General features: G+C 37.6%; 1 protein-coding gene across 11 annotated transcripts in view; it reads left to right on the top strand.

The window, feature by feature from the left end:
• The window catches only part of AHI1 (Abelson helper integration site 1), a 228,815-nt gene that overhangs the window by 65,913 nt on the left and 134,967 nt on the right, over nucleotides 1-27,935 (top strand). For all 11 annotated transcript variants that reach the window (XR_016038442.1, XR_016038443.1, XR_016038441.1 and 8 more), the window contains exons 17-20: nucleotides 2,000-2,130; nucleotides 3,655-3,795; nucleotides 17,435-17,631; nucleotides 22,689-22,715. Coding sequence is in view for 7 of the 11 variants with exons in the window: in XM_088840772.1 (XP_088696898.1) it covers nucleotides 2,000-2,130; nucleotides 3,655-3,795; nucleotides 17,435-17,631; nucleotides 22,689-22,715 (496 nt within the window). In the remaining 4 variants the exon portion in view is untranslated. The remainder of the gene's footprint in view (nucleotides 1-1,999; nucleotides 2,131-3,654; nucleotides 3,796-17,434; nucleotides 17,632-22,688; nucleotides 22,716-27,935) is intronic.

The raw sequence follows: 27,935 nt of genomic DNA, 5'->3' as shown, positions 1-27,935 counted from the left end.
CAAACACTGTTATAGAATCTGCTCTTCTTTTTTTTCTGTACATCATACCCCACATCATACCTGGAAGGTAGCAAGTACTTTATAAGTATCTTTTAATGAATATAATATATAGTAAAAGGATTATGTTTTTCATGGCAATATTCAGTGAAGCTGAATAGCTATAATAAAGCCTTATGTTCAAGGCTCTGTGGAGAGTCTGGTCTTTGAGCTCAATCTTGAAGCGTGGATAGAATTTAGATAAGATGGCAATGTCCTCTTTAGGGTGGAAAGCCTGGAATAAAGTCAGGATGTGGGATAATAGAAGTTTTGTTCAAGGCAGAGTGAGTGAGTCCATATAAGCTTTGGTTCCTTGCTGAGGAATGCTGAGAGACTAATCAAATAGAGATTTGAGCCAGATTTTAGAAGTCCAGGCCTGCAGAGTTTAGTTGTTCTCTTTTTAAGTAGTGTAGTATTCAGCCCCGGAGAAGGCAATGGCAACCCACTCCAGTGTTCTTGCCTGGAGAATCCCAGGGATGGGGGAGCCTGGTGGGCTTCCATCTGTGGGGTCACACAGAGTCGGACACGACTGAAGTGACTCAGCAGCAGCAGCAGCAGTATTCAGCCCGTGATCATACTTGGGCTCTGGAGGAAAACTGCTTATAGTCAAATACTGCCTGTTCCACACCTTAAACTAACTGATTGGTCTCCCTGTGCCTCTCTTTCCTCCTCACACAAATGGAAGAGTACTGCACCATCCTCATAAGTGTTTTGTGGGGAATAAATTAGTTTATACATGTAGAGTATTGGGTTGGCCAGAAAGTTCATTTGGGTTTTTCCATAACACCTTACAGAGAAACCGTGATGAAATTTCTGACCAACCCAACACTTAAATTAACAGAAACAGCAGAAGTTTTGACCCAGTAACCTTGGATTTAGGAATTTATGTTAAGAAAATAATTGTGACAGTGTAATATATACACAGACACAGACACACACACACACACACACAAGGTTGTTCATAGAAATCATATTCATGCTAGGGGAAACATGTTGGATAACTTAGGATGCTGGAAATATCCTGAGAGTTACCCAACAGTAGAAAATTTCTTAAGATACATTTAGACAGTGATATATATGCCTATTAAAATGATAAGGCATAATTTTTATTTTCTGACATGAAAGGCCATTATTCATGGTTCACTGTTGACTGAAAAAAGCAAATAACAGAGCAGTATATGTAATATCCTGTCTGTAAACCAATGATGATAATAATACCTGTGCTGTGCTATGCTTAGTCGCTCAGTCATGTCCGACTCTTTGCGACTCCATGTACTGTAACTTGCCAGGCTCCTCTGTCCATGGGATTCTCCAGGCAAGAATACTGGAGTGGGTTGCCATGCCCTTCTCCAGGGGTTCTTCCCAATCCAGGGATTGAACCCAGGTCTTCCACATTACAGGCAGATTCTTTATCGTCTGAGCCACCTGGCTCATAATAAGCACTGAAAATGTTACTTGTTATTATTATTCACACATTTAAAAGCCCAGAAGGTTACATGCCATATTTAATAGATGATTCAATAATGGTTTTTCTAATATTTCTGCAGTAATCAAGTATTCATTGATTTAAAAATTTTTTCACATGGAAAAAGTTTAAAAATATAAAAGTTTTGTTCATTTTTGAGTAACCAATTCAAATGCATCTTCTTTGCTCTGTAGCTGGAAATCATTTCTCTTATCCAAATCTGCAAAGGACTTTTTCTGTTCTTCTTTTGTGGCACTTTCTACATTCACTTTCTATTCTTCTTTGATGCATTTCTTCTCTCTCCTGCTAAATTGTAAGCTCCCTGAGCTCTGGGGATCTCCCTCTACTTTATTCTCTGTACATCATGGAATGTATCCTGTGTAACAGATTCTCACAAGTTGCTTGTCAAATGCAAAGGAAGTATTGAAAAGTTTTTCTACCACCAGTCATTGAAATGGGTAAGACAAGTTACATTTATAAAATCTTTTTGGTTTCTAGATTAGCAGCAAGGAAATTTGTAGGTGCAGCAAATTATCGAGAGAAGATTCATAGCACTTTGACACCATGTGGGACTTTTCTCTTTGCTGGAAGTGAGGATGGTATAGTTTATGTTTGGAACCCAGAAACAGGTAAATAGCATTTCATTGAACTTTAAAAAGATTTGTTTTGTTTTTGATGAAGTATAAAAACTGCCATTTTATGGAGTAATTTTCAAGGAAATTTTGATTTTAAGTTCTCAGTTATGTTTTTCAGAATTGGAAATCTGATAATGAAATTCAGCTACAGTCCGAATTTATATTAATTCTGTTCTTTATGGTTTGATATCTTCATGGATTTAGAATTTTGCATTAGAGTCTAAGGTTTATTCTTTCCTTGCTGGTAATGAGATATTGTTGATCTCACAGAAGTATTTAATGGGGAATGTTATACAAAATTCAGTTATGAACTGAATTTAGAGTCCAAGTAGGTATACAAATGGTTAACCATCTACAGTATATTTTTATTAGAAACAAACATATTCCTGTCAGTTTTGGATATTTGAAACTTAATAGCCATTTACCTGAATTGCTATAATTCACCTTTTTCAATAAAATAAACTGTTACATTGGATAGTTCATTTGTGCTTCACTTTGCTTTTTTAAAAGAAAAGCCAAACTTCATAAACATTTGTTTAGCAATAGAAAGAATTATATAAAAATACTTTAAAATTTCTTTAATGAGCAGTCTTTGACTTCATCTCTTTCATTCATCTCTCCCTTTAGGCGTTTTTGACTAATCAGTTCACTAAGGATTTTTTTTTTCTTCTTTGCTTTTTGAGTTCTGATTTTCAAAACTTCTGCTGTAGTCATTAATAGTATGCTGCTGCTGCTGCTAAGTTGCGTCAGTCGTATCCGACTCTGTGCAACCCCGTAGACGGCAGCCCACCAGGCTCCGCCGTCCCTGGGATTCTCCAGGCAAGAACACTGGAGTGGGTTGCCATTTCCTCCTCCAATGCATGAAAGTGAAAAGTGAAAGTGAAGTCGCTCAGTCATGTCCAACTCGTAGCAACCCCATGGACTGCAGCCTACCAGGCTCCTCTGTCCATGGGATATTCCAGGCAAGAGTACTGGAGTGGGGTGCCATTGCCTTCTCTGCATTAATAGTGTGTATATATATATATATATATTTAAAGCAGATAGTACATCAAACAGCCTCTGAAAAAAAATAGAAAACTTAATTCCTCACTAAACTTCCCCCAACCAGAGAATTTCTTTAGTTTTAGTCCTGATATTCCTCCCATAGTTCTCCCTGGAGTTGTTTCTTAGCTGGCACTTGCTCAGCTCTATCAGATCTCAGATCTCTACAGATCTCTACTTCCAAGCTTTTTGTCTTTACTTTGTGCCTTGAAACTCCATCAAGACATTGGACCAAAAAGAAGAAAAAGGAGGGCCGAGAGAATGAAAAATAATTGTTTAGTATAGTGGTCGCAAGTGTTGGACGTGACTTACCAACTAAAAAACAACAGCTCAGCTATAAGTATTTAAGGTTTTCCTGTAAATAGCATGAGGTTTATTATTACTTACCATAAATCTTTTTTTGATAAGTTGCAGGATAATCTTCTCGTGAGAAATATCTGAGATGGTACAAATTATTGAATGTCTTTTCTTACTTAGGAGAGCAAGTAGCAATGTACTCTGACCTGCCATTCAAGTCACCAGTTCGAGACATTGCTTATCATCCACTTGAAAATATGGTTGCATTTTGTGCATTTGGGCAGAATGAGCCAATTCTCCTATATATTTATGATTTCCATGGTAAGTATGCTGCTTGATAAGGGGAGGATATTTAGAGTAACCTTTACATTTAGGCTGAATTGGAAATTATGAGTTCTGTGAAAACTGTCATTCTTTGTATTAACAAAACTCTCTTGAATGTATTATGAAGGCCAAGCAGCTTTAAAAAGATCATATTATTACAACATTTTATTTTGTCATGAGCATTTTTATTGTGGAATTTAAATATCGTCAAAAGTATACATAATGGTTGTACTCTTGTATTGTAATCATAGAAAGGTGGTCATCATTCTCTTCATAGGTTGATTAAATAAATAAAATTCACCTAAAAACTATTTGGGAGTATCTCTAACTTTAAAAGGTAAATAACATTTAGGGTATGTGAATCTGTAATGTTTTTACTTGAATATTGAGTTGATTTCTTATTCTTTGTTTTTCTTTTTAACTAAAGCACAGTTTAAATAAGTTATAATTTTCTGAGAGTTTCTTAACATAAAAAAGAAGGCAAAAAAGTCACTTATAGCTGATTGACTTTGTTGTACAGCAGAAACCAACACAATATAGTAAAACAATTATTCTCCGATTAAAAATAAACTTTAAAAAGGAAGGGAAAAAAGTCAAGCCTCAGCAAAAATGCCTTTTTCTTCATTAAAATCACACTATTCTTTAATTTTGGAAAATAATAAGGAAATAGACTTTGAATACATTTTTAAGAAATAGTATGGCATTATTGGAATCGTTTGGATTTATCCTGTTTTTCATATATTTCCTTAATTTCTGACTTGAAATTAGGATTGTGTTGTTCTGTGTGGTATTGATAGTGCACTCTCAAATTGCAGTTCCATTTTCTTCATGTGTTAATTCTTGTACAAAAATAAATGGTTTTTATTGTCCCTTTAGTTTGTTTAAGATACCATTCACCATTTTTGCTAAGATGATTTACACACAATGTCATAAGTACATAAATATATAAATATGCATTTAGATAACATTGCTATGAAACTATTTGGACAGAATGTTTTAAATTAGTGAAATGCAAGTGGTTAAGCTTCCTACATTAACACAGTGTGAATTGGTTAATGTTTGTGATAAGCGCTAAGTTGTTAGACAGTTGAATTAAGTTGTAAACCTAAAGTACTTGATCATAGTATGAATCTTATTTCTTTATAGGTGACTTATATTAGAGAATATATGTAAAATTGAGATTTATCTTGTTTTAAAGAATTTTACGGAGAAGAAATAATGAATTTCTGTAACATATTCAGATTTTCAGAACACTATTACTAATGGTGAATTGTTAAACAACACAATACCATTTACTATTGCAATCAATTTAGCAAAGTCAACACTGTCTGATAACAGGAAAAGACAGAGTGGATCTCTCAAATCATTCAGTGTCCAAATTTGTTGTCTAGCTCAGACATAGGTCCTGATACAGGTCTTTCTTTTATACATTTTTAATCTTCACAGAAAAAAGGGTTATACCTCATTACTTTGTAATTGGGACTTTTATTCAGGAAATAGGTGCACAGTTATTTCCTCAAACTCTTAAGGAGTTTCACAACAGTTTTCATTCAATTTCTAATTTGCTTTTGAAATTTTCACTACAAATGCAATTTCCAGCTCCATCCTTATCTTTTTTCTTCAGTTTACTTTTTGTCTTTGATACAAGTTCATCATTAGACTAGGTTTGTCCATTTGTTTTATCAACAGTAGGTTTTTACACTAAGGAGTCCATTCTAGAAGCATATGTAGGAAGAGCCAGGTGTTTGAAAGCATTGGTTTTAGACTCAGTTCTCTTTCTTCGGTGATCTTGCACAAGCCTTCCTGATGCTCCGATTTCCCCGTCTAGTGAATGGTCCTACTCTTGTTGTTCAGTCACTCAGTTGTGTCTGACTCTTTGCAGCCGCACGGACTTCCAGGCTTCCCTGTCCTTCAGTATCCCAGAGCTTGCTCAGACTCATATCCATTGAGTCGGTGATGCCATCCAGCCATCTCATCCTCTGTCATCCCCTTCTCCTGCCCTCAGTCTTTACCAGCATCAGGGTCTTTTCCAGTGAGTCGGCTGTTCGCATCAGGTGACCAAAGTATTGGAACTTCAGCTTCAGCATCAGTCCTCCCAGCGGAATATTCAGGACTGATTTCCTTTAGGATTGACTGATTTGATCTCCTTGCTGTCCAGGGGACTCTCAAGAGTCTTTTCAAGCACCACAGTTTGAAGGCATCAATTCTTCCGTGCTCAGCCTTTTTTATTATCCAGCTCTCACATCCATACATGACTACTGGAAAAATCATAGCTTTGACTATATGGACCTTTGTAGCAGTAATGTCTCTGCTCTTTAATACACTGTCTAGGTTTGTCATTGCTTTTCTTCCGAGGAGCAAGCATCTTTTAATTTCATGGCTGCAGTCACCATCCACGTTGATTTGGGACTGTGGTCCTACTACTACTGCTATTACCTGTCCTGCCTCAGAGAGTTATTTGTGAAGACACCATGAGATAGAACTGTGAAAGTACTTTGTAAGTTGATAAGCACCATATTAAAACAAAAAAGATAAAATGGACTGTTATACTCATCCAACCAGTATACTCTTGACTTTATGGGAACTTTTATTTTCATATGCTGATAGCATCTCTTTGGAATGAAACTGAAGACTGGGTTTTTTTGTTTTTTCTTTCTTTCTTTTTTTTCTTTCTGTTAGCCTTTTCCATTTGTATCTTTCTAGCTCAGTTGTTTTAGAAAGTAAATGCATAAAATTAAGAACATCATGTTATTTCCACACTTCCTTAATGTAGAGGAGGGATTTCCATGGTGTTTTAGAAACTTAAATGTTCAAATAATACACATATTAAAATTATTTTTGCAGTGTCAGTCAGTTTGTTTTTGACTTATCTTTATGAACAAAACTCAAAGGCTTCAACATATTTTCCCAACTCATCGCTGCCTATCTTTAAAAAGAAGCATTTTAGGAAAAAGTTATGTAATCTCAAGCAATTCAAGATTTAGCACAGTTCTCATAAATGGTATATAACCATGAAAAAAAAGAAAGTTGTTTCCAACTCTATTTTACTCATTAAATACAAGCCAGAATCATGAAGTCTTTAAATTTTTTTCAGTGAAAATTATGGCATTTATTACTGACCTATTGTAGCTTTGCGTTATATTTTATTTATCTTTTAACACAGGACTATTTTGCTCAAATTTTGTTGTCTGAAAATAAAGTTTGCATGTAGTTTTACATAAGTGTCTCATGGTGTTAAAATTGAAAGATCTAAAACAGTTACATGATTTTTTAAAATAGTATTTATCAGAGCCGCTGATACGTTTAGGCAATTTTCAAGGAAAATGGAGCAAGTTCTTTTTTTTTTTTTTTTTATCAGCTAAATAAGCTGTGAATGAGACCACAATGGTAGCTAAATGTATCATCCATCTTTCAGTTCTAGCAAAATCTGTGAAGAGTCAGCAAGCATCTTTCCCTGTTAAGCATATGTTCAGGTTGTGGTCTTCTGGGTCTTTCATTCTACTGACTTTTTGCTTTTTTTGGTAAGAAATATGATTTTTACTTTCAGAAGGCAGTTGTATTTGCCTGATGTTGAAAGAGTTAATCATCTAGTAATACAAAATTTAGTCACAAGGTACCACAAATAATGTACTTTTAGGATTCCCATAATAACAGAGTACTAGTCAGAGAAACGGCTTCTCCTGAATTAAATTTATGAAGCTAGACTTTAGCAATTAATGTTCTGTTATTAATCAATACTTGCCTACCTCAGAATGTAGGATCCTGTTCTACATTTAATGGTAATTACATCTGATACAAAGCATTTTCCATGGGCCTGTACTATTTTAAGCACTTAACATGTATTTAAGTTTTCACAATAATCTTATGAGGTTGGTACCATAATTATCCCTGTTTTATGGGAACTAGGACTTGGATCCATACAGTCTGGACTTGGAATACATGCTTTCATTTACTACACTAAAATTTTTAGCAGATTTCCTGAAATATTAGCTTTTGATTGTCTAATATGCAAACATTTTTTGTTCCTACAAAACCATTTATTCTTTGTCTCTGTGAAATATGTGATTTTTTGTATTATCTGTACTTTGTGGGAGGTAGAGTTGGAGGCTGATTTGTCTTTTTTTAAGCGGTACCTAGGCAGAATGGTGACACATAATGAATATACACGTAGTATTTTCAGTCAGTTCAGTTCAGTTCAATCAGTCGTGTCCGACTCTTTGCGACCCCATGAATCACAGCACACCAGGCCTCCCTGTCCCATCACCAACTCCTGGAGTTCAGTCAGACTCATGTCCATCGAGTCGGGGATGCCATCCACCCGTCTCATTCTCTGTCGTCCCCTTCTCCTCCTGCCCCCAATCCCTCCCAGCATCAGAGTCTTTTCCAGTGAGTCAGCTTTTCACATGAGGTGGCCAAAGTATTGCAGTTTCAGCTTTAGCATCAGTCCTTCCAATGAACACCCAGGATTGATCTCCTTTAGATTGGACCTGTTGGATCTCCTTGCAGTCCAAGGGACTCTCAAGAGTCTTCTCCAACACCACAGTTCAAAAGCATCAATTCTTCGGCGATCAGTTTTCTTCACAGTCCAACTCTCACATCCATACATGACCACAGGAAAAACCATAGCCTTGACTAAATGGACCTTGGTTGGCAAAGTAATGTCTCTGCTTTTTAATATGCTGTCTAGGTGGGTCATAACTTTCCTTCCAAGGAGTAAGCGTCTTTTGATTTCATGGCTGCAGTCAGCATCCGCAGTGATTTTGAAGCCCCAAAAAATAAAGTCTGACACTGTTTCCACTTTTTCCCCATCTATTTCCCATGAAGTGATGGGACTGGATGCCATGATCCCTTCAAGCCAACTTTCATGTAGGATCAAGCCTAATTTTCAGAGTTGTCAGCATTATATAGTAATTCCAGGTAATGAGCCTAATTTTTCACTAGGTGGCAGTATGTCCTCTGAGTCAGCATTAACTCTGGAGTGCTTTTCCGTCATTGTGTTTGAGACAAAGCAGATCTTTATTGAGCATCTATTGTGTGCCAAGTTGAACAGGGCTGTGAAACCCAGGGATCAGAACCATGTACTTTTCCAATCTTTTATGCTTCCTAAGTAGTTAATTAAACCTCTGAGAGAATTTTAGTTAAACTGAAAAGCAAGCTACTATTGACACTAAACATGATTTTATTTATAGAATTCATATTTATTAATGATCACCTCTGTTGGTCATTGTTGATATGTGTATTTTTCACATTGTGACATGCATTACCAGAGTTCATGTGATACATACCTTTACATTCCTATAAAATTTTTGTTATAGAACTTGCCCAGTAACAATAAGCCCATGGTGTTTATTTGTAAGGTCCTATACCTAACCTGCGGAGAAGGCAATGGCAAGCCACTCCAGTACTATTGCCTAGAAAATCCCATGGATGGAGGAGCCTGGTAGGCAGTCCGTGGGGTCGCTAAGGGTTGGACACGACTGAACGACTTCACTTTCCCTTTTCACTTTCACACATTGGAGAAGGAAATGGCAGCCCGCTCTGGTGTTCTTGCCTGGAGAATCCCAGGGATGGGGGAGCCTGGTGGGCTTCCGTCTATGGGTTCACACAGAGTCGGACACGACTGAAGTGACGCAGCAGCAGCAGCAGCATACCTAACCTGTCATATTACTGATGTGCACTAATTCATAGAACAGAATTATCCACCCTTACATTTTATAAAAATAAAGAATGAAAGGCATGATTAATTATTAAATTTGGGTCTAATAATAATAGTGCTAGTTGTAGTAGCTAAGATTTATCAAGTATTTCTATTATCAAGCATTTATTTATTTATTAAGTATTCCCTACTCTAGTTAGCATTTTACATACATTATCTTTACAGTCTTCCCCAGTACCCACAAGGTAGATGCCAGTATTATCCTCATTTTGCAGATGATAAAACTGATGCACAGGGAAGTTAGCGTGTCTGATGTCATACAGTTAACAAAATGATGTCACTTGCCAGACTGTCTAACTCCAGAGCCCGTGTTTTTAAAACATTAAACTGTCTGCCACACCATTAATTTATTCTTTGTATTTCCTATTTCATGAAGTAACTAAAGAAGGTAGCCATATATACCTGTGGTGAAATGTAGTGTTTGTTTTCAGTTTTAATATTTAGGAAGACCCCTAAAAATTAAAACTTTGGTTGTCTAGTATCATTATTAATTGTTCACTCCTTTGCAAATGTTGGGGATAATTATAATACATTAAGCCATTATATTCTCAGCATAGTCCAAAATATGAATTTCCTTTATTATATAATATTAAATTTTATTTTAATTAATATTTTAATATAACTTCTTTTACAATATCTTTGCAATAAAGTAATGTCTAGTTGAAATTTGGCATCTGTGGGTTTATGTATAATTTAATGGTGTTCTTGTGCAAATTATGAATGATTCAAAAACAGATATTATACTTGGATAATATTTTTATATATCCTATAATATAAGGATAATATAATCCTTATACTTGGATAAGATTAACCTGTAACATTTATAACTCTAGGTTAACATTTTGGATATCTATTACTAGGTTAGTAGGAGAAATTAAGATAGCATGGCAACCCACTCCAGTATTCTTGCCTGGAGAACCCCTTGGACAGAGAAGTTTGGTGGGCTGCGTATGGTCCATAGTGTTGTACAGAGTTGAACACCGCTGAATTGATTTGTCGCGCATGCATGCCAAATGTTAGGACGTACTAAAGCCACCTGTTTCTTGGTCATATCCTGAAGCATCTGTTTTAATATTACACACATGATGGGTACCCTGATAGAAAGCTTGTGTCATTTAAGGATTCCAGGCCTGTGGAAAATGTAGTCAACTTCATGGGTTTGAGGATAAACCAGAGCGCTGAATTTCTCATACAGGCATTTCCTTATTCTTACATTGGTGCTTTTTAAGATGCCCCCAAAAGAAAAAAAATGTTACTGTTCGAAATAGAAAACAGTGTGGAGGGAAAGACTGAAGAAGGAACTAGAGCATTTTGGTTCTGGACAAAAGGATATCACTTTCTATTTGACACTGGTCAAAAAGTTTGTCATTTCTACATCTGTTTTTTTCACCTGAAAAATTAAAATAATTTTCTATCTTATCTCAGTGTTTTATTAAAGGATAAAATGAAACTAGAAAGCAAAGACATGGAGCATTGATATATGAAGCAGTCTACAGCAGGGAAATCCTAGCTATTTTCTGTAGCAGTAAACTATTTATTTCTCTAGTTTTGAAGTCTGGGAAGTCCAAGATCAAGGGACTGACAGATTCTGTGTCCAGTGAGAGCCCACTTTCTGGTTCATAGATAGCACCTTTTAGCTGTTACTGGACTTCCCTGGTGGCTCAGAGGTTAAAGCGACTGCCTGCCATGCGGGAGACCTGGGTTTGATCCCTGGGTTGGAAATGGCAACCCACTCCAGTATTCTTGCCTGGAGAATCCCACGGACGGAGGAGCCTGGTGGGCTACCGTCCACGGGGTCGCAAAGAGTCAGACACGACCGAGCGACTTCACTCACTCACTCACTCATATGGTGGAAGGGTCAAGGGAGCTCTCTGAGGCCTCTTATATAAGTGCACTAATGCCGTTCATGAGGGCTGTGCTCTCATGACCTAATCACCTCCCCAAAGCCTCCCCTCCTAATATCATCATCGTGGGAGTTAGGATTTCAGGATAGGAATTTTAGGGGAACGTAACATTCGGACCACAGAAATTCTCTTCAGGAAGCAAATGTGAAAGGAAAAGGGGGAGGATGCTATGCAACTGCAGAACGCTAGGAAACTAGAGCAGTAGACTTACCAGCTTGCAGTAATAGTATTATAATTAGAAATAGAAATATTTATAAGGTATCTGGGCTTCCCAGGTGGTGCTAGTAGTGAAGAACCCGCCTGCCAATGCAGGAGACAGAAAAAGACACAGACAGGTTCAATCCCTGGATTGGGAAGAATCCCTTGTTTGGGAAAATCTCCTGGAGGAGAGCAACCCACTCCAGTATTCTTGCCTGGAGAGTCCCTTGGACAGAAGAGCCTGGTGGGCTACATCCACGGGGTCGCAAAGAGTCAGACATGACTGAAGCGACTTAGCATGCATGCGCGCATAAGGTATCCAGTAAGATAATTATGTACAGTAACAGTGCTACATATAATAGCAGATGTTGACCAAAGGTATTAAATGTTGAACCAAAAGGAAATCTTACTGTTAATATAGTGTAAGAGAAAGACTGTGCTATTTTTTTAGTTATATTTTTATTATGAAGTTAATAACATAAGTACACATGAATTTTAATAATGACAAACCTTGTTTTCTCTTCAAATGCAAAGGGCACAGGATTAAAATATCTTATTTCCTCCATTCTTCCTCCTATAAAGATAAAAATCTCCTGAACAAACCACTTTATTTTTTATGATTGTTTAAGGCCAGAACATACCCAAAAGCACTGAACTTATGTATATAAATCAGGATAGAGTGTCAGTTATGAAAACATTTTAAGAACTTTTTAAATTATGTAAAATGTAGAATCCCAAATTTTAGATGAAAGAAGATAAATTTAGAAGTATTTTGTTGAATATAGGAAGGAAAGGAAACGACATTTCCGTTAAGCGAAGGTAATTGTCACCTTTGTTCTCAGCACCTTGTCCATTGCTTTGCGGTACCACTCAGCACACAGCAGGAATTTCTTGTTGACCTCCAAAACTTCAGACCCACAAAAGGCAGGCCGTGTCTTTGTATTCCCAGGGCCTGCTCTGGTGCACTAGGCAGAGTCATGAAAGGATAGGGATGAGACTGTTAGAACTGTGAGTTTTTTAACATAATTAGTTAGGTTAGAGCTAAATTAACACAAAGAAGAGAAAATGGCAAAGTGAAGAGCTACAGTTATCAAATTGCAATATCATACTCTAACTGTGGCCTATGTAACAATGATTTAGAAAGCTTTAAGTGTTAGAAGCATAGAGCTTAAGGGAATTTCAGAAACCACCAATTATAATCTATTTTAAAATGAAATAATCTGTACAGTCTTGTACAAATAGATATTTCTAGTGGGTAGAGGAGGGGAAAGAATACAATAATTAGTAAGCAGCCTGTTTGTAATATCTGAGAAACTGGGTCTTTATGAATATTACTGGAGATTGTTTTATGGCTCTTCACAGAACTAGAGGATCTAAAGATAAAATAGGGTGTTAATTTGACTCCTTGAAATCCAGTCAGATAGCTTTTCTACAGAAAATTCTCTTTGGACAATAGAAATAAGAATTCATAATTGCATGGGATTTATTTTTGTTATGCGCATCTATTTAGGCCTTTTAATCTTTTCTGAAAGGCATCTTAATGCTTGGAAAAATAAAGAAACAAATACTTAGGCAGTGCCTTTTGTAATTTTACTAGTTAGATAAATTTCTTTTTTAGAAAAGGAAAAATGATTAGCATAGCATAATGCTTAAAAAATACAGTTTGGCAAAAGAATAAAATATTACCAAAATCCTACTGTTCTGTGTAGCTGTTGCGTATATTAGCATTGGTGCTTCTAATCAAGTGAAATCATGGTTGACTAATGTGTATTTGTGGGCTTCCTTGTTGGCTCAGTGGTAAAGAATCCACCTGCCAAAGCAGGAGACGAGGGTTTGATCTCTGCGTTGGGAAGATCCCCTGGAGAAGGAAATGCAAACCACTCCAGGATTCTTGCCTGGGAAATCCTATGGACAGAGGAGCCTGGCGGGCTACAGTCCACGGGGTCACAAAAGAGTCAGATATAACTTAGTGACTAAACGACACAAGGAGTCAAAAAATGCCATTAATTAGTTAAACCCAGTTTTACTTTCTAGCAGAACCCAATGAAATGTTAAGAAACCAATTTTATTTTTTTAACTTTTTATTTTGTATTGGAATATAGCCAATTAACAACGTTGTGATAGTTTCAGGTGGACAGCAAAGGGAGTCAGCCATACAAATACATGTATCCATTCTCCCCCAAACTCTCACCACCCAGCCTGCCACATAACCCTGAGCAGAGTTCCCTAGGCTATACAGTAGGGAAAGGACAATTTTAAAAAGCAAATAAGGCAAAGATCATGGAACATGATTTTTTACATCTTGATTCATGCATCCCTGAGTCATCTACTAGTGTTAAACCTCCAGTCTTTGCGCACTTTTCTTCTACAGCTTCAAAGTTTCTCTTTGTTCTTTAAACAGTCTTCTATTTGAGGTAGATAAATGTTCTGAGTGTTAGGAAAAGAAGTGCAAACTGTATACTGAAAGATAATAGACCCACAAAAGTCTAAGTGTTGACACAGCTACACTTCCAACTGAGAACAGTAATTGGCGCTGAGGGATGCGCATCACTACAAGGGTGGTCTCCTTCAACTTTGTCCCCCGGTTCTTATCACTATCAGAGTCTGCAGGCAGAGAGCCCCTACTGTCCTTGAGCTATTCCTCACTTACAACGTGAATGAAGCAGTACGTGATTATAAAGATCAAAGACCTAAAATTGTTTATACGTGCTCTCTCAAGTCCATACTTCTTGAAACCAAGGTTGATGACTTTAAAAAAAAGTGATCATTTTTTTGTATATTCATGATACTGCTTTATAAACTTTTTTTTCTGATTAATAATATATTGTGAGAAACTTTCCATCGTGATAATTATACATATGTACATAATTTTAGTGGCTGAATTCAGTTTCATTAAATGAAGGCACTGATTTATTTAAACAGCTGTTGTTGCACAATTCCACTGTTATATGTTTTTCATTATTTTAAGCAATACTTCAGTACACACCTGCCTACCCTTACTCAGTTTATTCCTTGGGAAAAAATATCTTGAGGTACAATGGGTTAGTGGAATAGGCAATAAAAGAAACAGCACTTTCCAATTTGCCTTTTTCTCCTTATTTCTGCTTTAAATATTTGTAAGGTTGGCTATATAGTTCTTGTTTTGTGATTTTTCCATAACGGTCATTTGCCCATTTTTTCTTTTGGATTATTTATTTTTAATTGATTTGATGGGGATTCTGAATAATAACCCCTTCTATCACTTTCTGTTAGCAGTTTTATTGAGGTATAACTGACAATAAACTGTATATATATATTTTTCTTTTTAGATTTTTTTTTTAGTGTGGACCATTTTAAAGTTTTTTATTTAATTTGTTACAATATCATTTCTGTTTTATGTTTTGGTTTTTTTGGCCTCTAGGCACGTGGGGTTTTAGCTCCCTGACCAGGGATCTAACCTGTACACCTTGCATTGTAAGGCAAAATTTTAATCACTGTACCTCCAGGGAAGTCCCCCTAAACTGCATATATTTTAAAAGTACATGCTGCTAAGTCAAGACATATTTATATACTTGTAAGACTGTCACCTCAATCAAGATAATGAACATATCCATCATCCCCCAAAATTACTTTGTGCTCCTTAGTCATTTCCCTACCTCCTCCTTCCACCAGGCAAACACTGAATTAATTTGAATTTTCTAGATTTGTATATAAGTGAAACGGTATATGCCATATACTCATTTTTTTTTGTTGTTCTGGCTTCTTTCACTCATACTTACTTTGAAGTTCGTCTTACTTTGTGTTTTAGAGTTACTAAACACAAAGTGTTTTAGAAGCACTCGCTTTGTGTTTTAGAGTTTATCAATAGTTCCTTTTTATTTCTGAGTATTATTTTATTGTACTGCTATATCATGGCTTGTTTTTCCATTCACCTGTTGATGGGCATTTGAGTTTTATTTAGTTTTTAGCTACTACAAATAAAGATGCTATGAATATTCATCTATATGTATTTGTATAAACATATGTTTTTATTTCTCTTGAGTAAATTCCCAAGAGTAGAAGGGCTGGATCTCATTGCAGACGTATGTTTTAAGAAGCTGCCAAACTGTTGTCTGAACTGGTTGTATCATTTAATTTTCCTACCAGCAGTCAATGTTTCTTTGTATCTTTTCAAAATTTGAAATGGCTGATCCTTTTAATTTTAGCCTTTGTAATTGGGTAGAGGGCTATTTCATTTTGGTTTTAATTTGCTTATCTTTAATGACTAATGATGGTAACCACCTTTTTGTGTGCTCACTTACCATCCATATTTCTTCTTCAGTGAACTGTCTGTTCAAATCTCTTACCCACTTGTAAAGTGGGCTTGGTTGTTTTCTGATTATTGAACTTTGAGAGTTAGGTTTCCTTTTTGCACATGGTGCTCTATCAGATACATGACTTGCAAGTATTTCTTCCTGCCTTTGGCTTTTCTTCTGTCTTAAGAGTTTTAAAGAACAGACTTTGAAATTTTTATGAAGTCCAAAACTACCATTTTTTCTTCTATGGATTTTTAAGTTGCATAATTATATAATCAAGGAAATACTATTTTAAATGATTACTTTTTTCTCCTCTGTACTTACAGGCATTTAAAATTTTTCAAATCCATTTATTTTAAATGATCAAATGAGATGCCTATGAAAACATGCTGAAAATCACAGAGTTACAATAGAGGTGCAATTTCCTTCCTCCTCCTTCCCCTCCTCCTCATCGTCACTGTCATCAAAAACATTCAGCTTCTGAGCCATCTGTTCCACTCTGGAGAATTAATCCAAAGGAAAAACTCCTTTAAAAAAACAAATTAAGAAAGCACTTACTCACATACTTCCCAGGTGGCTCAGACACCAAAGAAACTGCCTGCAATGCAGGAGACCTGAGTTTGATCCCTGGGTCAGGAAGATCCCCTGGAGGAGGGTATGGCAACCTGCTGCAATATTCTTGCCTTCCATGCACAGACAAGCCTGGTGGGCTATAGTCCATGGGATCGCAAAAAGTTGGACACAGACTGAGCAATTTAGCACCTTCTTTCACTTTCCTTTACTTACATATGGTCTATGATGAGGGAAAACAGAAAACATTTTAAGTATTTAACAATAGGAGAATACATAAATAAACTGTGGTGCTTCTTTCAATGATATATTGTAAGGCATTTATAAATGGTAATTATACAGTTGTAGAAGGAAATGGCAACCCACTCCAGTGTTCTTGCCTGGAGAATCCCAGGGACGGGGGAGCCTGGTTGGGCTTCCGTCTATGGGATCACACAGAGTCGGACACGACTGAAGTGACTTAGCAGCAGCAGCAGAAATAGAAAAAAATTACATTTAAATTGAAAAACTGTTAAATTGTGTTTACACTGATAACCTTACATAAAATGTACATATGGATAAAGATTAGGAGGGGCATAGAAATATGAAAACGGTTGTTTTAGAAGATAGATTTGTGAATAATCATTTTTATTGTTTTTGTATTTTCTTTAATTCTACTTTGTGTTATTTTGTACTATGTTTTTTGTATGTGTCTCTTTAAAGCTAGGGTCTGATTCCAATATGTTATATTTGCCAGTCCAAGATACTGCATGGCCTTCCAGGCTCAGTTATACTGCCTGACATGAGGTTACCTGTGAAATTAGTTCATTTCCTTCTTTATGGTTTTGTCAGTCATGTTATATTATTATTATGTAGTATTTAAAATGTTTTATGCACTTTCTGATTGTGTTTAATGCTGCCGTTTCATGGCTTAATTTTTCCATTTTGCTTTTACTGTGATGATTAACTAATCATGGACTTGTTTTTTTTTCCAGTTGCCCAGCAGGAAGCCGAAATGTTCAGACACTACAACGGAACCTTTCCATTACCTGGAACACACCAAAGTCAAGGTGCTTTATGCACCTGCCCTAGACTACCTCACCAAGGATCCTTTCAGATTGATGACTATGTCCCCACTGAACATTCTTCAATGAAGATGCAACAAGTGAAACAGAGAATTGATTCTGTCACAGTATGTTTATTTCATTGTGTGCAGTAGACAGTCAGAAACTTTAAAACCATTTCAATCCTGTTTTACACACCCATGCCAATAAATATTAATTGAATGGAAAAAGTGAGTGTTAGTCACTCAGTCATGTCCAACTCTTTGTGACCCCATGGATTACTGCCCTGCTTCTCTGTCCATGTAGATTCACCAGACAAGAATACTGGAGTGGATTGCCATGGCCCTCCTCCAGAGGATCTTCCCAACCCAGGGTTTGAACCCAGGTCTCCCGCATTGCAGGCGGATTCTTTGCCACCTGAACCACTAGGCAATTCCAGTAGTTACTTAAAACTAGGCCTTCTTCTACGTATATAGTTACTTTCTGGTACTTGTTTTAAAATCACTAACTGCAGTAAGCAAACTAAACTTAGGATAATCTATTGTTTTCCTGGCCTGATAGATTCTGTAAATATCAGCCCAAGACCTGTTTCTCTGTTTCAGAAGTATGTGTCTGTATGCACATATACAGCATGTGGGCACACACACGAACAACAACCAACCTGGAAAAATACTTAACATAAAATGTAAAAGAAACAGCCTTAATATGCAAGAACTAAATAATAAAGAAAGTAGTGAGACTTCAACTAGGAAATGGATAAAAGAAATAAACATGTACTTCCATAAAGAGTAGGTACAAGTGTTTCATAAGCGTATTTCAAAGTTCTGTCTCACTTCTAAGAAAAGTATTGCTACCAAAACCAGATATTTGCTGCAAAACTGGAAAATAGATGATAAAAATGAGAAGGACAGTGCTTGGCTAAAAGTCCGGTGGTATTCTGTTAGTGATAAATTACTATACAGTCTTTTTCAAAGTTAAGTGGTAAAATGTACTGAGAAGGTAGAACATCCTTAAAAATCCTTATGCTCTTTGACCATAATAGTTCTTTTACTGAGAGTTAGCCTTGAAGACATGGACTTCACAGGCTTGTTTTTTGTTGTTTTCCTCCTTTTGGTACATTGCCTGGCACTTAATAAAGTATCCCTTCTTCTCCTCCTTTGATAGGAATATTGACTAGTTTTAAACCAAACATAGGAAGAACTACATTGAGACATCTTTAGTTTGGACTGTACTTTCTTCCTCTCTCCTTTTCCTTTTTTATAGAGTTAGAGAGTGTGAGGTATGCAGATCACATAGGCAAGGGGGGTTAGGTTTAGTTGGAACATGGGGGAAATTTTTTTATATGTCTCACTATAAATTTTAGAATATAGGACTATAAATTAATGATTTCAGTGTTGTAATTCTGTATATTTTAACATTTTTAAATAAGTGAATAATGCATGATGTTCCAAATTTTAAGAGGAAGTATGAATAGATAAATGGAGTTTTAAAACTTAGACAAAAATATTTATTCACTAGGGGGGAAAAAAAGGTGGCCTTGTCTAAAATATTGCATGGCAATATGACTTCATCTACAGACCTAAGAGCAACTCACAGACAGACATATAAAAAAAAAATTTCCTACAGCCTGTCAGTCTTTACACTGTAAAGCTTAACATTCTGGAATCACGTTGGTCTTGAGCTTTTTACCTGCATCATCTTTTATAGCTGTCATCCTCAGATAAATGAGAGGATGTAAGAACAAATGAAAGTAGATGTACAGGAAAAAAATTTTTTAATACTTCAGAAAAATATTTTTTAAAATATGAAAGCAAAGGCAAGGGGGAAGTAAACTGATAATTTGTTATAAGAGAAAAGCTTATTTGTCTCAGAATCATTGATTTATTTAGCTTTTGTTAAACTTTTCCTTTTAAAAATTATTCAGATGTATGCTTTGGGATTGAGGTTGATGGAGGCTTCCTTTGGAAATGAAAGCCTTGTCTATGTGCTGTGGTTTTGTAAAACCATATATTTCCCGTGTTAAGAGAATTCTTTGAACTTTTTTTCAAATGTTCTCTGCAGATTGTTTTCTCTCAGAATATAAGTAGTATGTATGGGAGTAAAAACAAAATGTCATCTTTTTTCCCACAGAAGCTCCATTCTTTTTACATTTTGCAGGCATTTAGGTTAACTGGATTCCCACCTTTGGTCACAGTGCCTTTTCTCATATTTCCTGAACTGTGTTTTGTTTGTTATTGTTCAGTCACTAAGTCTTGTCCGACTCTTTGCAATCCCATGGACTGCAGCATGTCAGGCTTCCTTGTCCTTTCCTATCTTCTGAAATTTGCTCAAACTTAGGTCTACTGAGTCGGTGATGCCATTCAACCATCTCATCCTGTCACCTCCTTCTCCGCCTGCCCTCAATCTTTCCCAGCATCAGGGTCTTTTCCAGTGAGTTGGCTCTTTGCATCAGGTGGTCAAAGTATTGGAGCTTCAGCTTCAGCATCAGTCCTTCCAGTGACTATTTAGGGTTGATTTCCTTTGCTGCTGCTGCTGCTGCTGCTAAATCGCTTCAGTTGTGTCCGACTCTGTGTGACCCCATAGACGGCAGCCCACCAGGCTCCGCCATCCCTGGAATTCAGGCAAGAACTGGAGTGGGTTGCCATTTCCTTCTCCAATGTGTGAAAGTGAAAAGTGAAAGTGAAGTCACTCAGTCGTGTCCGACTAGTAGCGACCCCATGGACTGCAGCCAACCAGGCTCCTCTGTCCATGGGATTTTCTAGGCAGGAGTACTGGAGTGGCTTGCCATTGCCTTCTCCGTGATTTCCTTTAGGAGTGACTAATTTGATATCCTTGCTGTCCAAGGGACTCTCAAGAGTCTTCTCCATTTTATAGACCTCAAATTCCTTTTTCTGTTAGGTTTGTGTTACTTAGTTTATAAGAGACTCTGTCATTGGTCTTCTGTGTAAAAGTCTAATAGAGAAAACTGTATTACTTCTATATTATATAAGACTGTATCCCTGAATATACTTCTTTCTTTGTAACCAGAGAAGGAATGTTTTTCTAAGAAAATATAGTTCAAGTTTAGGGTGTGATTTGTGTATGTGTGAATTTTGCATAATAAGTTCAGCTCCACCCACAGACATTTCATAGCTGTTTACTCGTGAATGAGTAAACGTTGCCAAAAATAGATAATTTGCTGTTCTTGGTAGCTTTATCATTTACTCATAATAAAACTCAGCTGTTTCATACTTAACAGCGCCAGCACTATGCTACCGCTGCAGCATCACCTACAAGGCTCTGCAACCCAGCGAAGACCTCACAGGTAGACAGAATCTTGAGAGCAGTGACACTGCTCATTCTAAGGTTTCAGACCCAGAAATTTGGTCTTAACAGTATATCCAGAGCTCCTTAGAATCTGGGGTACTTTCTAAGAGTAAGCAGTCCTACAAAAAGTTGATCTATAAACTTAAATATCTTATAATGAAAAGTATACCTCTTCAGCTGCCTGAGCACTCAGGACTACTCTCCCTTTTAAAAATTTACCTACTATCTAGGTCAGTGATCACAGAGTCATAGGGTTTGAATGGGTTTAAAAAATGCTTTAGAGACTTCCCTGGTGGCCCAGTGGAATAAGATTCTGTGCTTCCAATGTAGGGGGCACAGGTTTGATCCCTAGTTGGGAAACTAAGAATCCATGTACCTCATGGTGTGGCTGAAAAAAATTTAAATAGAAATTAATTAATTACATAAAATACTGTATGCCAGTTTTGGAAAAAAATGATTAATTTTCTCTACTCCACGGGAGATTTCATCTTATAACAGCTGGTGATAGTTAACACATGTTTCGGAGAAGGCAATGGAAACCCACTCCAGTACTCTTGCCTGGAAAATCCCTCGGATGGAGGAGCCTGGTAGTCTGCAGTCCATGGGGTCGCAAAGAGTCGTACATGACTGAGAGACTTGTTTCACTTTTCACTTTCATGCATTGGAGAAGGAATGCATGAAAAGCATTCACTCCAGTGTTCTTGCCTGGAGAGTCCCAGGGACGGGGGAGCCTGGTGGGCTGCTGTCTATGGGGTCGCACAGAGTCGGACACGACTGAAGTGACTTACCAGCAGCAGCAGCAACACCTGTTTAATTATGGTTAGTAACTGACATAATGAATTCCCAATACTGTGCTTAGTGTTTTACATGTTCATTGTATTTAACCCTCAAAATCATCCTATAACATAGATGCTAGTATTATCCCCATTTTAGAGAAGATTCTAGTTGAGGCTTTCAGAGATAAAGCAGTGTTGCCAGTCTGACACAGATGGAAACACTGGAGCTGAGACTTAGTCCATGCTATCAGAATCCCATGGCCCCGTCAGTTTTACTGCCTCCTTTTAGTGACTGACTTTACTAATGTCCTTTAGACGTAGAGTCTGTCCCTTCACAATTTTTGGATTAAAAAAAAAAAAAAGGACGTTCTTCTTTTTTAGTTCTCTTTTTCTCTAAACTCCACATTGTTACCATATTTCTCTAGTTCTGTACTAGACTGATGATATATGCTGGTTAACCTTAATTGGACTTGAGTATTATTTGTGTCTGTTTAGCAGCAAATTTTCAAGTCATTTATTTTATGTTGACTTTGACTAATTTCTTTTTTTCAAAAGTGACTTTTTCTTGGTCTTATCCCATGAGTTGTAGGCAGTTCCTTTCTTTTGCTCCTCCAGCCATATACTTTACTCTTCAGAAGTGTTTATTATTAGATTTCCTCTGGAGTAAATTATTAATATGAGAATTATATGTATGGGTATTGTTACTTATAGAGATAATTATATACTGCAGTTCAGGGTGTGTCTTTTAGATGTCAGTGTTCCAGTATAGAATTTTAGTGTTTACGTTAAGTTTATTGAGGAAACAAACTTTTCTCCTATGAGGAGACACAGGCAGATACATGTGGGCCCTCCAGAGTCTTGGCAGTGCCTTTTCTTTTGGCAAATTAGATTTACCAAAGTCATGTCATTGAGTCTCTTAATTTTACACTCTTCCCAGCTCACTGGAAACAGTGCAGAGCGACACCTGCATGTGATAGATTAAAAAACACTCTCTCAGATGTTGATTTTGGTTTTTAAAAGATTAATAGTTGAATGTGTTAAAAAGAATTGATATTTTTAAATGAAATTATGAATATCTCTTTATTTTATTGTATTTCTTTTAGGAGGTGATACGAGCCTGTGCAGCAAAGGTGAGTGGTTTTTTATTACCAGGAAGACAACTTCAGCTTCCACTGTGATGAACCAAAGAATTGAAATGTACCATTCATAGTTTGCTATGGCCAGTGCGTTCTCCTGGCAAAACTCTATTAGCCTTTGCCCTGCTTCATTCCGTGCTCCAAGGCCAAATATGCCTGTTACTCCAGGTGTTTCTTGACATCCTACTTTTGCATTCCAGTCCCCTATAATGAAAAGGACATCATTTTTGGGTGTTAGTTCTAATAGATCTTGTAGGTCTTCATAGAACTGTTCAACTTCGGCTTCTTCAGCATTACTGGTTGGGGCATAGTCTTGGATTACTGTAATATTGAATGGTTTGCCTTGGAAATGAACAGAGATCATTCTGTCATTTTTGAGATTGCATCCAAGTACTGCATTTCGGACTCTTTTGTTGACCATGATAGCCACTCCATTTCTTCTAAGGGATTCCTGCCCACAGTAGTAGATATAATGGTCATCTGAGGTAAATTCACCCATTCCAGTCCATTTTAGTTTACTGATTCCTAGAATGTCGACTTTCACTCTTGCCATCTCCTGTTTGACCACTTCCAATTTGCCTTGATTCATGGACCTAACATTCCAGGTTCCTATGCAATGTTGCTCTGGATGGCATCAGATCTTGCTTCTATCACCAGTCACATCCACAACTGAGTACTTATTTTGCTTTGGCTCCATCCTTTCATTCTTTCTGGAGTTATTTCTCCACTGATCTCCAGTAGAATACTGGGCACTTAGCGACCTGGGGAATTCCTCATTCAGTATCCTATCATTTTGCCTTTTGATACTGTTCATGGGGTTCTCAAGGCAAGTATACTGAAGTGGTTTGCCATTCCCTTCTCCAGTGGACCACATTCTGTCAGACCTGGTTCCAAATAGGAAAAGGAGTACATCAAGGTTGTATATTGTCACCCTGCTTATTTAACTTATATGCAGAGTACATCATGAGGAACGCTGGGCTGGAAGAAGCACAAGCTGGAATCAAGATTGCCGGGAGAAATATCAATAACCTCAGATATGCAGATGACACCACCCTTATGGCAGAAAGTGAAGAGGAACTCAAAAGCCTCTTGATGAAAGTGAAAGAGGAGAGTGAAAATTTTGGCTTGAAGCTTAACATTCAGAAAACAAAGATCATGGCATCTGGTCCCATCACTTCATGGGAAATAGATGGGGAAACAGTGTAAACAGTGTCAGACTTAAATTTTTGGGGCTCCAAAATCACTGCAGATGCTGATTGCAGCCATGAAATTAAAAGACGCTTACTCCTTGGAAGGAAAGTTATGACCAACCTAGATAGCATATTAAAAAGCAGAGACATTACTTTGCCAACCAAGGTCCGTCTAGACAAGGCTATGTTTTTTCCCGTGGTCATGTATGGATGTGAGAGTTGGACTGTGAAGAAAGCTGATAGCCGAAGAATTGATGCTTTTGAACTGTGGTGTTGGAGAAGACTCTTGAGAGTCCCTTGGACTGCAAGGATACCAACCAGTCCTTTCTAAAGGAGATCAGTCCTGGGTGTTCATTGGAGAACTGATGCTAAAGCTGAAACTGCAATACTTTGGCCATCTCATGCGAAGAGTTGACTCACTGGAAAAGAGTCTGATGCTGGGAGGGATTGAGGGTGGGAGGAGACGGGGACGACAGAGAATGAGATGGCTGGATGGCATCACCGACTCAATGCACATGAGTTTGAGTGAACTCTGGGAGTTGGTGATGGACAGGGAGGCCTGGCGTGCTGTGATTCACGGGGTCGCAAAGAGTCAGACACGACTGAGTGACTGAACTGAACTGAACTGATTCATAGTTTTAATAGGACTTTTGAAAAACTTCTTCTGATACCTCTTTGTTACAATTTGGGTTGAATTTATCAAGGAATCATAATACTGGAACCTGAGAATTTAGCAAGTAGCTTAATATTTTTGAAGATTTAAGAATATTAAGAAATTGGGATGTATCAATACTTACAGTAAAGGGTTAGTAAGATCATTTCCTTCTCTGAGAAAAATACAGTGTAATGCTTTATAGGTAAGAGACACCAACACAGTTCCAGTATGGGAGGGAGGCGTAAAGTGTATAAGCCTTGAAATGAATGTAAACTATGCATAAACAGTAATAATGTATTGTGCTCTGGATTATTTGTGCCTTGTTTCATACTTCCTTTCCCGTTTTACTATGTAACAGTCCTGAGAGACAGGTTAGAGATGATTGTTATTCCAGTTTTAGAAAGGAGGAAACTGAAGTTGAGAGAGGTTTAAGTGATTTGCCCAAAACCCCAAAGTCAGTCTGAAAATGGAGATTGATACGAAGAGGATCTTGATGGGTAAACAATTGGAACTAAACTATATCTGAGTTTCCTTCAACCTAGCAGCTTTCTTTAACTTTCTTCCTTTAACAGGCAAGGTTATTTTATGTACAAACTTCAGCTCAGTTGTCAAGAAAATAAGTTTTATTTGAAAGAGTTGGAATGACACCACTTGTCCATTCTTCCCTCTTATTTTCTCCTGTCCGTTTCCAAAATTCTGGTGAATCATGAGATATCCGTTTAGTTGTCACATATGGTTATATATTGTCACTAAGTAAAAGGGTGAGGTCTCCGGAAGGGAAAGAATTAAAGTGGTATTAGTACAGTCAAAGCCTGCTTTATGTAATGTCAGTGCAATAGAAATACTGTCTTTACTCAGCGGACACCTCCTACCACGTGGCAGATGCTTAAAATCCAGAAGTTAGTGGGCTATTGTCTCGTCCCACATGAGGCATCTCGTGGAGGAAATGTGTCAGAAAATACTAGGCTTATCCCATCACTGAGCTGTCCAGTATCAGTCAGGACCCATCACTTTTTTACCTAATTATCACAAGTCAACAGGAAATAGAATAGAGACAAGGGGAAGGAAGATGGGGGAAAAAAGAGAACAAGCTTTATTCTGACTTGAGCTGCAGATGTTCAGGAAACTTGTTCCTGATAGCAATGATTGGTGTAATGATTGTAGCTCGAAGATTACTAAGTGTTCTTAAGTATGTATAGTGTATAAAACTGGAGTCAAAAAGCAGTTTTTCCTCTTGGTTAGCAGTTCAGAGCTGTTTCTGTTTGTTTTTACGAATATGTTATGTACCCCTCTTGTGTAATGCTGTCTGAATGTCCAAAGAGTAAAGTGTTCTGCACATATTTGGCAAGGCTTTATGGCGAACATCCTCTGCTAATCTGGAAACTTCCTGAGGGTGGAGGTGCATGTCATTCATCTTTCTGTTCCTAGTACTTAACAAAAGTAGAATAAATTATGATTGAAAATATGACATTTTTGGAAATCTGTCAAGGTATGGAAAGATTGGGCTTCCCAGGTGACGCTAGTCGTAAAGAACCTGACTGTCACTGCAGAAGACATAAGAGATGCAGGTTTGATCCCTGGGTCAGCAAGATCCGCTGGAGGAGGGCAGAGCTACCCACTCCAGTATTCCTGCCTGGAGAATCCCGTGGACAGAGGACCTGATAGGCTACAGTCCTTGGGGTCACAAAGAGTCGAATACGACTGAAGAGACTTAGGAGCAGTAGCAGGAGCATGGAAAGACTAACCTACTAGTGTCTTTAGTTGTTATTGAGGTACACATACCACAATAGTCATGCTTCCAAAGTATACAGTTTACAGGGTTTTATCATATACATAGAATTGGCAACCATCACTACTGTCTCTCTAAAAAGAGAGATTATTCCCTCCAAAAAGAAACCCCATTTTCTTTTAGCAGTCATTCTCCATTTCTGGGTAAGGACATGCACACACACCCCCAAATAAAGCACTCAAACTCCTGGTAACCAGCAGGAGTGGTTTATACTTTCTGTCTCTATATATTTGCCAATTCTGGTTATTTTACATAAATGGATCCCTAAAATATATCGTCATTTATTACTGGCTTTCTATAGCTTCAGTTCAGTTCAGTTCAGTTGCTCAGTCGTGTCCGACTCTTTGCGACCCCATGAATCACAGCACGCCAGGCCTCCCTGTCCATCACCAACTCCCGGAGTTCACTGAAACTCATGTGCATTGAGTCGGTGATGCCATCCAGCCATCTCATTCTCTGTCGTCCCCGTCTCCTCCCACCCCCAATCCTTCCCAGCATCAGTCTTTTCCAGTGAGTCAACTTGTCGCATGAGGTGGCCAAAGTATTGGACTTTCAGCTTTAGCATCAGTCCTTCCAATGAACACCCAAGATTGATCTTTAGAAAGGACTGGTTGGATCTCCTTGCAGTCCAAGGGACTCTCAAGAGTCTTCTCCATGAGTCCACTTGATAAGGAACTAATCCTGTCCTGTGAAAGTTCTCATCTAGATATTAAACTGGCACGCTGAAGGAGCAGAAAGAAGACCACTAATCTTAAGTGGGATAGTGAGCAAGGGAGGAAGAGCAGTGTTTCATGACAAGTTGTGGAGAAGCTCAGGAGATCAGGCCTGCCTTATAAATGGTCTTGTAAGCTTGGTAATGTAGAGGAGGAAAAGGTTTACCTTCTGCCCTTATAGATTCTGTGACTGGTCTAAGGATTAAATTGGCATAGACAGATTAACAGGAGAAAAAATGCAATTTTAGTTTCATACATATGTGAGCCCCACAAAGATGTGGGATGCCAAAGACTGCCAGGTAGCTGGGACTTATATACCATCCTGAGCCTAGAAAAGGGATTGAGGAGTCTGACGCTTCTGGGGCAGAAGGCAACTCAAGGGACGGTAAGAGGAGGAGCTGGTTGGTAGACGTAAGTCTCTCAGGTAAAAAAGTTGTCCCTAATGATAGATGGCTCTTTTCCTGGTATAGACCCCCATTCTAATGTCTGTTTCTCTTACAAAAGATAGCTTCCACTCTGTGTTCAGAATGCCTGTGTTTATAGTTTCTCAAAGTAATCCCTGTGCCAAAGAGTCACATTTTTGGGTGGCATATTCTACTATCCTTCAGTAAGGAGTTTAGGATATTAATTTAATTAGAGAAACAAGTGACTGAGATGTTAAGCTGGAAAGAATGTGAGAATGGACTTTAAAAGGCGAGTAATAGTCTTTAGTTCAAGGAAGAGGAGATTGTGGCCTATACTAGGATGGTGTTACAAGATAAACCGAGACATATTAAACATTTTAGGAGGGTTTTCTTTGAGCAAAAATCGATTCAAATTGGTTAGGGCCAAGCCTAGGATCATTTAGAAGCTTTTCACCAGCAGGAG

Source organism: Moschus berezovskii, chromosome 10 (assembly GCF_049115385.1).
Source record: "Moschus berezovskii isolate FMDL1 chromosome 10, NW_MosBer_1.0, whole genome shotgun sequence".
Lineage (NCBI taxonomy): Eukaryota > Metazoa > Chordata > Mammalia > Artiodactyla > Moschidae > Moschus > Moschus berezovskii.
Note: the sequence above shows the minus strand (reverse complement) of the source record. Positions and strands in the feature narration are given on the sequence as shown.